The sequence below is a fragment of the Pteropus medius genome, unplaced genomic scaffold, assembly GCF_902729225.1.
Source record: "Pteropus medius unplaced genomic scaffold, Ma_sr-lr_union100, whole genome shotgun sequence".
Classification (NCBI taxonomy): Eukaryota; Metazoa; Chordata; class Mammalia; order Chiroptera; family Pteropodidae; genus Pteropus; species Pteropus medius.
Window position 1 is genome coordinate 24,177,772 of NW_024354875.1, and position 12,442 is coordinate 24,190,213.

A 12,442-nucleotide genomic window follows, 5' to 3' on the forward strand; every position below is an offset into this window, starting at 1 on the left:
AAGCAGAGCTATATATCTAACCCCAAAGAAGCTGAAGACCTTAGATATTCCTCAATAAGTATTTCCTTTACCCCCTGCCAGTACACCCGAGGAACCTTTTCCAGATAAATTTACCCATACCAGTAATCAAATCTAAATATCACAGAAATAAGTTGACATCCGTTATTTGCTAAGCCAAACAAAGGTTTATCATTCTTTTTCTACCTTTTCCTTCACCTGCTCTGCCCACCCCACTTAGTTTTCAAAGCTTCTTTAATATCAGAAACGGTCATTCCTAGTTTATGTCAAAATCAGTGCTTTGAAAATTGAAAGTCTTTATTACTTTCTGTAACTGTCTTCATTTTTAGGCTAAAATTACAGAGTACTTCCTTTTTTTGGTTCCTTCTAGCTCCTAATAAAATTTTTCATATTGAGAATTTCTAGTAGTAATTTTTACAAGATTAATCATTCATTTAATTATTTTGTTATGATTTGTTTAACATATTAAATTGTCAAATGTTTCTAGTCTCTTAGTATTACCTCTGATTTTTTTTTTTTTTTTAGAGAGACAATATAATCTTTTAAAGGTTTGTTTTCATACTTTTGTAGTATCCTGAATGGTTGGCTAAGTTTAAAATGTTGCCTTTCTTCCTAGTCTACACTAAAAGCCATTGAGTGTTCTAATTGCACATAACACTAAATAAAAACTTTGTCAAAAAAAAACAACTTTGTCTGCCACTTTTAAAAACAAACTGTGAATGTGAAAATGTCTTCTGATGTGACTGCTTTATTAAGACCAATAAAGCAGTTTTAATCCAGAAGGCATGGCCTCAATGTTTGTCAAAGTATGCAGCAGCAAATGATCTTTATTTTACCTCAACCTGACAACATAATATATAATATCACAAATTGTTCGAGTTGCCAAGATTTTAACTAATTACTCTGAAGTAATACTCTATTTTAGAAATGTTAACCAAACACTGGTATTTAGAAAATACCATATTATGTTAGAATGTATATCAGAAAAGTTAGAAAAGCTACATTAATTAGAAAAAGCTGGAAAAAGTAGAGCAATAAACTGAATTAAACTGGAAAAGATTAATTTAAAGAAAAGCAAACAAAAATCATCAAGTCTTTTTCTTAAAGGACAAATAGATTCCTAAGAACTTGAAAGAACTTTTCAAAAAGCAAGATTAAAAGATGTACTGAGATAATAAGAAACAGTAAGGTAAAAATCACTCATTTTAATAATAGATACAATGACCTTAATTGAATAAAATCTAAAAAGTCACTAAATATAAATGTCCACTGGTTTGAATTTGAACTTGTATAAGACCTATGCAGTTTTGGCTGAATTATAATTTATGATTGTATAATATTACTCCTTAAAATCTTTGCATATAACTTTATAAGGTACTCAGAGTTTTCTATGTATGATTGAAGATTATATTAAAAATCTAAACCATACAGTAGATTATCACACGTTTTTCAATGTTGACTTTTAAATGTCAGAATAAATGTAATACCAATGTAAGCCACAGGGTGGGAGTGAAAGGCAAGAACTTGTGTTAAAGTAGCTTAAATACATAATTACAGTATCTTTAAAATGCTTGTTAAATGCTTAGAAGCTGTAGCTTGGTTTTCTTCCTCTAATACTGCTGCATTCCTCAGCAAAGACTATAACAAAATACAAAGACGTGGATTTAAATGTATAGACCAATAATGGAAAAGAAGTACACACACACACACACACACACACACACCCGATTTTTTTCTCCCTAAAGTTTCTGGTTATATCAGGTGTTACTGAGATGATCAGAGTAGCAATTTTGATCAATATGTAAATTTGAGGAAATTCCTTGGAATTATCAGTATTGGAAACAGTAACTTAAGAAATTACCAGAAATACTTTATGTCTTCATCCTATTGTTTATTGTTCTACCTTCATTTTCCTTTCCCCTGATAGTTCTCATTTAAAGAAAAAAAAATCTGTTGTACCATAAATATATCTAAATAAATTTAGGTAGCTTCCAGACGTATCTATATGGATCTATAGATATATAGTTATCTATATAGATGTATAGTTCTATCTATATATATTGTTATATACATATAGATCTATAGATAGAACTGCAAGCTACCTAAACTTATTTTTCATTGAGGAATATAAATTTTCCATGTGTTTTCTGTTAACCCATTCTCATTTGAGTTTAGAAGCAATTTAAAGTGGTGATCATTTTGTATCTTTAAGGAAAGAAGACAAGAGATTTCTTCTCCTAGAAAAGAAACTTCGCCAGGGAGTCTTGGCATTCCTTTATTCCATGAAAGGTAGTTCTGTATTCTTTTACACCAAATCTAAAAATTATAAATATCAAAATATATTCTTATTTACATATTTTTAAATGTTAGCAATTGTAAGAAAATAGCAGCTTCTTAGAACTAGAAGAGACCAATCTAAAACTCTTCCATGTTAAAATGACCTAAATAAGTCATACAGTTAATAGCAGAGATGGGTCTAAAAACTAGATTCTAAAGACCTAATATTTCAATAGACCAAGTATTATGACCACATTGTTTTACAGATGGCTCTTAATGCGAACCATTAAGTTAGGAATATTTAATTTTCTATTCAAGATGCTTATAGAGAACAAAAATCAATACATTGAAATTTCTAATGTGAGAATGAGACAGCACAAGTGTGATATATGAATAAGTAGATATGCTAGTCTGCATTACATATATGTATTAGAACTTTTCATTTTTCTCCTGGTTCTCCAAACATTAGAATATTTGAGGAGGATGTTTTCTAGGAATTTAAAATATTTGTTTAACAAAAGTTAAAACCTTTCAATAATTATTTTGTGGTAATAAAAAGATGCCATGTAAGTTTAATTTTGATTTTAAAATATTTGAAGCTATAGCCTTACATTTTAAAATATTGATTTATTTTTAGCAGTTATATAGAGAAGACTTTCTGGGATCTGAAAGAAGAATTTCATAGAATACGCATGCTAGCAAAAGCACAAAAAGACCACTTAAGCAAACTTAATGTACCAGCCACTGCAAATGGTAAGTTTGATTTAATGTAATATTAATATTATTGGTAGTATTTATTGGTTGAAATTGATTTCTTTTTGATTGTGAAAACATTTCTAAGTGCTTATTAAGGGCTAAGGCTCTGCAGCTTGCATCTCACACCGCTTATAATCGGTAAGTGCTGTTTAAGTTCTGTAGTGTATTATATTATGTAATTGGCTTTTTCTCTCTTTATTGTATATGGCACTATATATATTGAAATGAATGACATAATTACTAATCTTCTTAATGAGAAGTTTCAACCTGGAAAACGTACAAAATAAGTATAGGATATATCTCTCAAAGCGTTCGGTTGCTATTTGGGGGTCTTATTAAACATTAATTTATGTTAGTAAGCAACCTTGAAGCTGCACTACCATATATAAGCTAAGTAAAATTATAACATTAGGGCTTTTTTTAACTTCTGCCTGAAAGTTAATTGAACAGTACAGATAGATTCTTGTAATTTGATTTGAGAAATAAACATTACCTGTTTCATGAAGGCCAGTTCTGTTGGAGGTACAAAGTACAAATTTAGTATTAGTATAAAAAATCACTTAAAAGGAACATGTGTTGTACACATGTGTTGTAATGTGTCTTTTAAAAGTTCCACCTTTCCCTAAAACCCCAGACTGGCTTTCTGGTGTTTGCATGAGTAGTTCAATATAAATAGCAAAATACTAGGAATTGAATCTGGCTACTAAGCACTTCTGTAAACAAAAGGAAGGTAAACTGATCACTTATGATAAATTTGCCTTTAGTCTTGTGACTTGAGATATTTCTGCATACAAGTCCCAAGAGACGTGATTTACTGTTTTCACTCTGAAAGATGTTGCAGCAGTGCTAACACCCCTTTAATTAAAGATTACTTTCCATTTCTTATAGCTCTTATATCTAGGCTATTTAAAAGTCATTCTATAGTGTAAATTCACTTTTTGCTTACTACTGTCATTTTATTTTCAGAAAAGGAACACAATGTGGTGTTGGAAAAACAAAACAATCTTTGTAGAAAGACATAATTTATTGCTTCTCCTCCCTTCCTCCTACCTCTCCAAAAGGGCTCTAATTTTTCCATCTTAATTTTTGTCATTTTTATTAGAGATCGATCTTTTGTGCCAACTAAAGACAGAACTTCTGAAGTAAAAGAATTATTTTTACTTAAAATATACTAGCTATAGAGATGTAGCACCTAGAATTCATAAACATGCTTTTTTGAACATCAACATCTTATCAAAACATTGGAATGGTGATATATTCATTGGCCCTACCCTGTTATCAATGGCTTAATACTTTGACCATTTTTAAATTGCACAGGTCTAAATCTGAGTATGTATCTGTCAACTAGAACACTGAGTGTTTAACTTCAATTTCTTTCCCACTGAAACTGCTTCCTAACATTATTCTTAAGCTTTACCATAACTGTCACAAATAATAAATACAACGTTATTCTGGAAATGTTTTAGTTCTGTTGTGCTACAGACTTCAGTGAAGTAAACCAAAATATCAAATATTATGCTTCTGACAGTAGTAGATAAAAGAGGGAAGAAAGAAAAAAATATTTTGGAAAAAGATTTCTTCTCAGGTGTTACAGAATTGGGTACTCAACAGTTGGTTTTCCTGACTGTTTCCTAGAATTTCCTGCCATTCTTAAGTCTACTACCAGGAAAATGACTACTTGAGAGTTAATGGACCTAAGAACCTTAGAGTACAAAGAAATCCTGCTAAAGATTGAGCTTCTTCTCAATTACTGTACCATTCCTAGTCCCAGATTATCTAGTAAATGTAGACTATTACACTAAGCTCTGTAGGGAAGAGAATACAGATTTATTCAGAATGCATCTATTGAGGGCATTCTATATGCCAGACACTGGCAAGGGTACTAGGGATAAATGGAAAACAAAACATGGTTTAGGACCTCGAGAAACCTTCTTTAATAAGAAAGAGAGATATGCTTGCAAATACAATATAGAGTGTTTAGTCTGCAGAGCATCCATGCATCATGCCTAAACCAGTCTTGGGAAGCCAGAGAGAGCCATCCAGAGAAACTTCATGTTTAAGATAAGAAGTGAAAAATAAGAGTTAGGCAAAGAGTAGTAGGAGGGTATACATCAGGCAGTCTGCAGAGCATGTGCAAAGGTCAAAAAATAAGAGAGCAGGGCTATTTTAGAGAGCTCTAACAAAGTTCATTATAGTTGGAGGACAGAGTGAAACAGGTATGGTGAGAGATAAGAACATGGAGAGGTGACCAGGAGTCAATCATGAACAGTTTTATATGACTGAGGGCTGAGGGCCTTGGAAAGCCATGAAGAAGTTTTATTAGGAAAGTAACAAGACCAGATGTACTTTAGAAAAACTAAGGGAGGGTGGGGGGAAGCAATGTAGAGAATGGATTGAATATGAAATAAATTTAGAGGCAAGAAAGCAATTCCAAGGCTTTTGTAATCCAGTAGGAGAAGATGTTATATACTAAAGAGAGGCAGTAGATATATAACAGGGTGAACCAAAGAAGTTGGTTGTATTGTACTACAGTCATGTCCAAATAAAAAATATCATGTTGGAATGTGCTGTGGCATGAGACTGCAAAGACTAGAGGAAGGGAAAGAAACTGACATTTGTTAAATGCCTACTAACCTGGACTGTGCAGGGTGCTTTGTATATCCTGTATGCTTAAATTGTCATGGAAATTGGTTAAATTTTCCATTTGTGAATGTACAGCTTCATTGATGACTACCTTTTCAGAGAGCTAATTTAAAAAATTTTTTACCATTTATCCATTTAATGAAAATACCAACCTCCAACCTCACTGCCTTCTAGAAGTAACATTGTGGAACATAATCGACCTTTTTCTGATATCTCAGAATCATCAACTTGGAGAGTGCTTTGATCACTGGGTTTGTTTGTTTTGTGTTGTTTTGTTTGCATTGAGAAATATAGCCCTTGTTGGCCCCACACTAGACTGGTGTTTTCTGAGTTCTTACATCTGCCTTTTCGTTTTTCTTCTCTCCTCTCCTGCTTTTAGCTCTTGTTGATATGTATATCTGCTCTCAGCAATATGTACCCATACCTTTTAATTTGCTGCTTCTAACCAGCTATGAGCTTGGTTAACCTCATCAAGCTTATTAGAATAAATCTAAAATGAAAATAAGAGCAAAATTTATATGTCTAAGAAGCTTATGGCTCTAATTCTGACTCCTCAGAAGCTCTGTTTACTTACTTTTTAGCTTTTGCTTAAGTTCTAGAGAACTGGATTTGTGGGATAAGTGACTTCTAGATAAATGAGCTACAGAGGCCCTAGTATGTACCTGAGATCTGCCTGTTATCTAGAGGCCTTTTTAATCTATAAGATGAGAAAATCTTATATTCACATACAGTTTTCTAAACATACATCCCAAAATTTCATCCTCCTTTTGCCTCCACTGTCTTCTTTCCCACCCCCCGACTACCACTCCATCACGTAGATTATTGAGAATAGACAATAGCTAAATTGATTGGTGATATACTTTGTCATACAGTGATATTAGAGGAAATAAATGACCTAATTCATATGGATAATAACCTGTTTTATATATAGATATGCCTAGTAAGGATTTTCCCTTTTAACAACTTATTTGTCTAAGCAAGCTCACAGTTGCAGCTTCCATTACTGACAAAATGTTTAAATGTATACACTACAAGCAAATGTTTTTTACGTGTAGAGCAGTAGAACTGTGAACAAGATACAAAGCTTACAGCAAAAGACCTGGGAAAAGACAAAGCAGTTAAACTGTAACTAATAAGCTACATTCCAGCTCACCCGCTGAAGACTGCTAATATTTCTGTGTAAAATGGTAGCAAATGTAAAAATCCCAGTTGTCTTCAGTTGCTATAAAAACCAGTAGGAAAAATAATACTCATCTGTCCAAATCTAATCGAACATTCAGATTGTTAAGAATGATTGGAATGTGACTATTTTCCTTTTGTGTTCTTTTCCCTGTAGAAACACAATGCTCGATGCCTATACAGTGTACAGATAAAACAGATAAACAAGAAGCGCTTTTTAAGCCTCAGGCTGAAGATGATATAAATAGAGGTGCACCATGCATCACATCTGTCACACCAAGAGGACTGGGCCGAGATGAGGAAGACACCTCTATTGAATCACTTTCTAAATTTAATGTCAAGTTTCCACCGATGGACAGTGACTCTACTTTCTTGCATAGCACTCCAGAAAGACCCAATGTTCTTGGTCCTGCCACATCTGAGGCTGTGTGCCAGGATAAATTTAATATGGAACTTAGAGACAACCCAGGAAACTTTGTTAAAACAGAAGAAACTTTATTTGAAATTCAGGGAATTGACCTCATAGCTTCAGCAATACAAAACCTTAAAACAACTGACAAAACAAAACCTTCAAATCTTGTAAACACTTCTGTCGGGACAGCTCTGGATAGAGCTCCGTGTTTGCCACCTGGAGACCATAATGCATTATATGGAAATACATTCCCACTTCAGGACCTATCTGATGCACTTTTTCCTTCTCTTGATTCCCCAGGAAAAGCTATCCGAGGACCACAGCAGGTAACTGTTTTGCATTAACAAATATATTATGTGTGAACACACATTTTACCAGACATGCACAGCTATGCATCTCTTTCACGTTTATCGGAAATCCTTTTTAAACTAATGACTAGCCAAAGTTAAGCTCTCAATAAAAGATTCTGTAATAAATGTCATGAAATTATAAAAGATGAATATGGTAAAGCTCTATAATAAAGTATTTTAAAATTTATGTCACATTTTAAAATACATGTTAGCTTTATCCATAACTAGCATGTGTCACTTTTTTAGTCCCTTATTCAAAAGCTCTTTTACTTACCATTAGTGTTATAATAGGATTCTTTATTAAATTTCATACTGTGAAACACATGGCATTTTTCTATTAAAAAGTTTGTGTAGATCATGCTCATCTTTATAAGAATGCATGATTTTTCATAAGTAAATAATTGCACGTATATTCCTATTTATCAAAATAAGTGACCTGTCTTTCAACTAATACTTCTACTACATTCTCAATTATATAGTATGTAGATATGTAGGATTTGGTTTTGGTTTTGGTTTCTAATCTGGCACTGAACATGCAGCCTAATATATTTTTTAAATTGTTTCTGCATATGTATGATTTTAATCAAATAGCTTAATATTCCTAAAACTTGCAGATGACTCATGGTCCCCCAATCAAATCCTACCACCCCTTTTTATTCAGGTCCTATCACAGGATGATTCTTTTAAAAAAAAATTTTAATGCCTGAAGGCAAATGAAAATATATACTTCTTAGAATAAACAGATACTCATGAAAATACAGATTGGTGTAAATGTCTATATAACTTGCAAACATTTGCGTGATTTCTCTGTCTTAAACAACTTGATGAATTCCCTTTGGCTTTATAAGTACTCTTATAGGCTATAGACTTTTAAATCAGCATACAAAGGAGGCAATAGTCAAGCTGCGATATATTTTAGTAGTGGGGAAAACTAGGCATTTTTGACAATAAGCTTTAATTATAAACTCACTTGTGTTCTACATTGTACCTTATTTCACATCATAGTCTCAGTTATAGTTACTACTAAATGAAGCAAATTAAGCAATTTCATTTATTGCAAATAGAATGCCCGTGGAGCTGTGAAGTGCATCAGTTCTAATGCTTGTTACTTTTTTCTCCATTATGTCTCTTCCTTGTTCTTTTACTAGTTAGTCTGTGCATTCATGTTTCAGTAGATGGCACCCTGCATTGTGCATTTGCTTTCTATGCTACAGCAAGGGAAACAGCTGGTATGTGATTACAACTTGATGGAAAAGTATTCAGCTTAAAAAATGCTGGAGAATTGGTGTTGAGCTGTCACAAGACATGGGGCATAAGGTTAGATAATTGATATTTTGGCAGAAAAGGCAAAATTAGTTTGTTTTGAAGGCCCTGTTTAGGATTGAAAGAATATTTCTTAAAATGGGTTTTTAAAAACACTTTGATGTGTTATTTGTATTAATAAAGCTAATATGATAAATATAAAATCTTGAGTTGTTGATAAGAGGCGTGAAATTGCGGTTACATATTTCACATTTTTACTTTTTATCAATCATTATTACCTAACACTTTTTAAAATACATTCAGTTTATCACTACAAAATCTAAAATATATCAGCTTATATTTGCTCTGTGTCATAGTTTTCCTATTTTTGCTGAGTCAGTGATTGGAGTCCCAACTGAATTCTATGAAGAGATCAAATCTGAACTAATAGCTCCTCATAGAGAACGATAAATATGGACTTTGAAGATAAATTGGCAGTAAAAAAAATTGGCTCTCCAAATTTAGAAGCTAAGTTGCTTCTAAGTCTGTTTATTATTTTGTAGATCTTATTAAGAATTATTTTAACATAATCCTTTATTTCTATCTATATCAATTTCCCATGAGCGTGGTACATATTAATCAGTTGTACTTTTTGTTTAAAACTGCAAACAGTAAAATTTTAATCTAGTTAACTAATTAGGTTTTTGCTTTTAGACTCACAATTATTACTACTTTTCTTTTATCAGGAAAGAAATATTTTTCTAAAAATCGTTTTATCTCAAATTTCAAAAAATATGTTTTAAATATTGCTATTTTTTATAATAAAATTAGTACTTCTCACAAAAAGAATTGAGTCAGTGTTATTATAAGCCCTCTGTACTGATATTTGAATGTATCTCGGTACTTAGACAGATTTTGTATATTTACACCAACTGTACACAGCTGTCCAGTAAAAATGTTTATAAGAAGACAGCGATATTGTGAAACCCAAATGCTTCAATTAATAATATGTATACTGTTTATGTAAATGATTGGTTAACTAGAATGAAAGAGATTGGGTAAGAGAATGAAAACTAACACTGTATCAAGTGTTAGATTAGGCCGTTACTTTAAAAGCATATTAATAATACCAGCACAAAGGTGTCTCTTTAAACTGACTTTTTGAGGTGATTGTCCTCAAAGTATCAGAATTTAGCTATGTCAAGGTAATTTACCTGTGTCAAGGTAAGAAAGCAAATTTAAAAAATTATTTGGTTTATAACATTTTAGGAAAATAAAATATTCCAGTCAACAAATATTTACTGAGCACCTACTATGGAACTAAATGCTTCTTCTTGCCCTTCTAGATTTAAAAAAAATAAATAAATTCAATTATTTAAAGGTATTTATGTACTGCCTATAATAGGAGTAATTCTATTGAATTATTATTTTCTGTAATTCTTTAACTGGGCAACTATTGACAGGTTTCACTTCATTCAGCCTCAAGAAAGAATAAAGAAGTCCAAACTATGTAACAGGAGAAAAATAAGAAACCAAAAGAATGTATCGATGTTAGATTTTGTTGAATGATTCATTTAAATATTTAAGGTTTCAAAAACCCGATCAATGGAATTTCTTTAGTACTTTGAAAGAGAAAACTTCTTTTCAAAAAGTCAAAACAATATCTATTCTTAGATGATTTATTCATTGTGTACTTAGTAGTGAAATTTAAATAGCTCTTCAGCAAAATGCATGTACACATACACTATGTCCAGTGTACTATGTATAAATAAAGGTCCTGTAACTTAAGAATTCTATCGTAAAATAGAAAAGATAGGATTTAATTTTTTAAAACGCTCAATTATTGACTTATTCCAAAGCTACTGCCTTTGTGATAACGGGTATTAAAATAGGCTGGTGTTAAAGCTGGAAGATTTTTAAATATGTGAAGATAAAGTGCATAGATATGTATTTTAAGTGATTCTTCATCAAAGTTTAGTTGTGCCCTTTATGAAAAAGAGAATCGAGTCATGTCTCATGCTAACTCTATGGAAAAGTAATTTGCTTTCTTTCATATTAGAGAATTTCATATATACATGCATATAACCCATTCAGAAAATTTGAATTTGAAATTTAATGCAAGTTGATTTTACAAATAACAAAATGTTTTTGTTTGTTTCCTGCAGCCGGTTTGGAAGCCCTGTCCTAATCAAGGCAGTGACTTATTGGTACTAAGTGGCACAGGCTCAGAACTGCATATACCTCGAGTATGTGAATTCTGTCAAGCAGTTTTCCCACCTTCCATTACATCCATGGGGGATTTCCTTCGGCATCTTAATTCACACTTTAATGGGGAGACTTAAGAAGCATTTGAAAATAGACATACCAAGCTCTGTGTGACGATTTTGGGTTTGTAATACTATAAACACTTGATTACAAACTTAGTTCAAGATCATTTGCTGAAAAATTTCAGATATTTGAATTTTCTAAACTTATATTGTAACTTTTATTATCTTTTAAAAGATCATTCTGTACAAAACTAGTTCATTGTATTCATGTTGTTTATCATAATTCAAAATTATGTATGTGACTTACAGAATTGTATAACCATAATTTATGTTTGTTTCAAATATCTAAGCTTATTGCTTAGATTTCTAGTTAGATCTATTGAATTTGGTGATGTCCCATGTTTATAGAGTTTTTTCATTTGTTTTCATTTAAAAAGTTAGATTATTTATGCTGTAGGTGATGTTCTTTTTGAATAAACCTGTAATAGAGAATAGCAGACAACTTAAACATCTAAATAAATACTGAACCTAAAACATTTGCTGCCCAGTGATAAGATCACTGGTAGAATTATTTAAATACATCACATTTTTAAAAATAATATACGTTTTTAATTTTTACTGTGTTTAGCCACATGATGAAATGAGTGAAGTATTCAAAGAGTTACTTATATTGTGTTTATTAATGTGTTCTTTGTTCCTGAGTAAAAAATATAAAAGAAATAAATCACATTTTGGGGAAGTTTATAAAATTTTTCTTTCCAGTAACTTAATAGAAAGGTGATACCAGATCTAGCAATATTTTATTACAAGTAGATCACTTTGAATTTTTAAATTATTTTTCAAACTAGACTTGCTAAAGAAACATTTCTATTTAATGGGAGCAAATCTAAAACCCTGTAAAGACTATATCCATATTTGTTAATTTATATTAGTAATGTTCACATTCTTGTTGAGAAATTTGTTATTCATTGTTAGCAGGCTGATTGATAGCCACAGGAAGGCATTTAAGGGAAGAAACCAAATTCAGAAACCTGCAGAATTTTATTTAAAATGACATTTTCTTTCATTTTTCTTCCCTGTGATTGTCTTTTAGGGCCTGCCCCCCCCCCATTTTAAAAAATGTTTAAAAGCATGACTTCCGTTTTATGAAGTAAACGTTGATTTGCAACTCTCAAAACAGAAATTTAAGCCTTCTTTGGAGAACGTGTTTTGAAACACTGGAGGGTATAGAATGAGGGAACTGGAGCAGGCCCCTGTGCCACAGTGAAGAGCCTTAACTTAGGAAGAATGATAGTGGT

The 12,442-nt window shown here is 31.8% G+C and overlaps 1 protein-coding gene across 8 annotated transcripts in view; it reads left to right on the forward strand.

The window, feature by feature from the left end:
• Positions 1–11,883, forward strand: part of TANK (TRAF family member associated NFKB activator) — an 80,323-nt gene extending 68,440 nt beyond the window's left edge. For 5 of the 8 annotated variants that reach the window (XM_039855991.1, XM_039855988.1, XM_039855987.1 and 2 more), the window contains 4 exons: positions 2,231–2,307; positions 2,933–3,048; positions 7,031–7,611; positions 11,043–11,883. In XM_039855991.1, the coding sequence (XP_039711925.1) occupies positions 2,231–2,307; positions 2,933–3,048; positions 7,031–7,611; positions 11,043–11,219 (951 nt within the window). In that variant the 3' untranslated portion in view covers positions 11,220–11,883. The remainder of the gene's footprint in view (positions 1–2,230; positions 2,308–2,932; positions 3,049–7,030; positions 7,612–11,042) is intronic. The other 3 variants (XM_039855986.1, XM_039855992.1, XM_039855993.1) reach the window with 2 other exon arrangements.
• Positions 11,884–12,442: the final 559 nt, after the last annotated feature.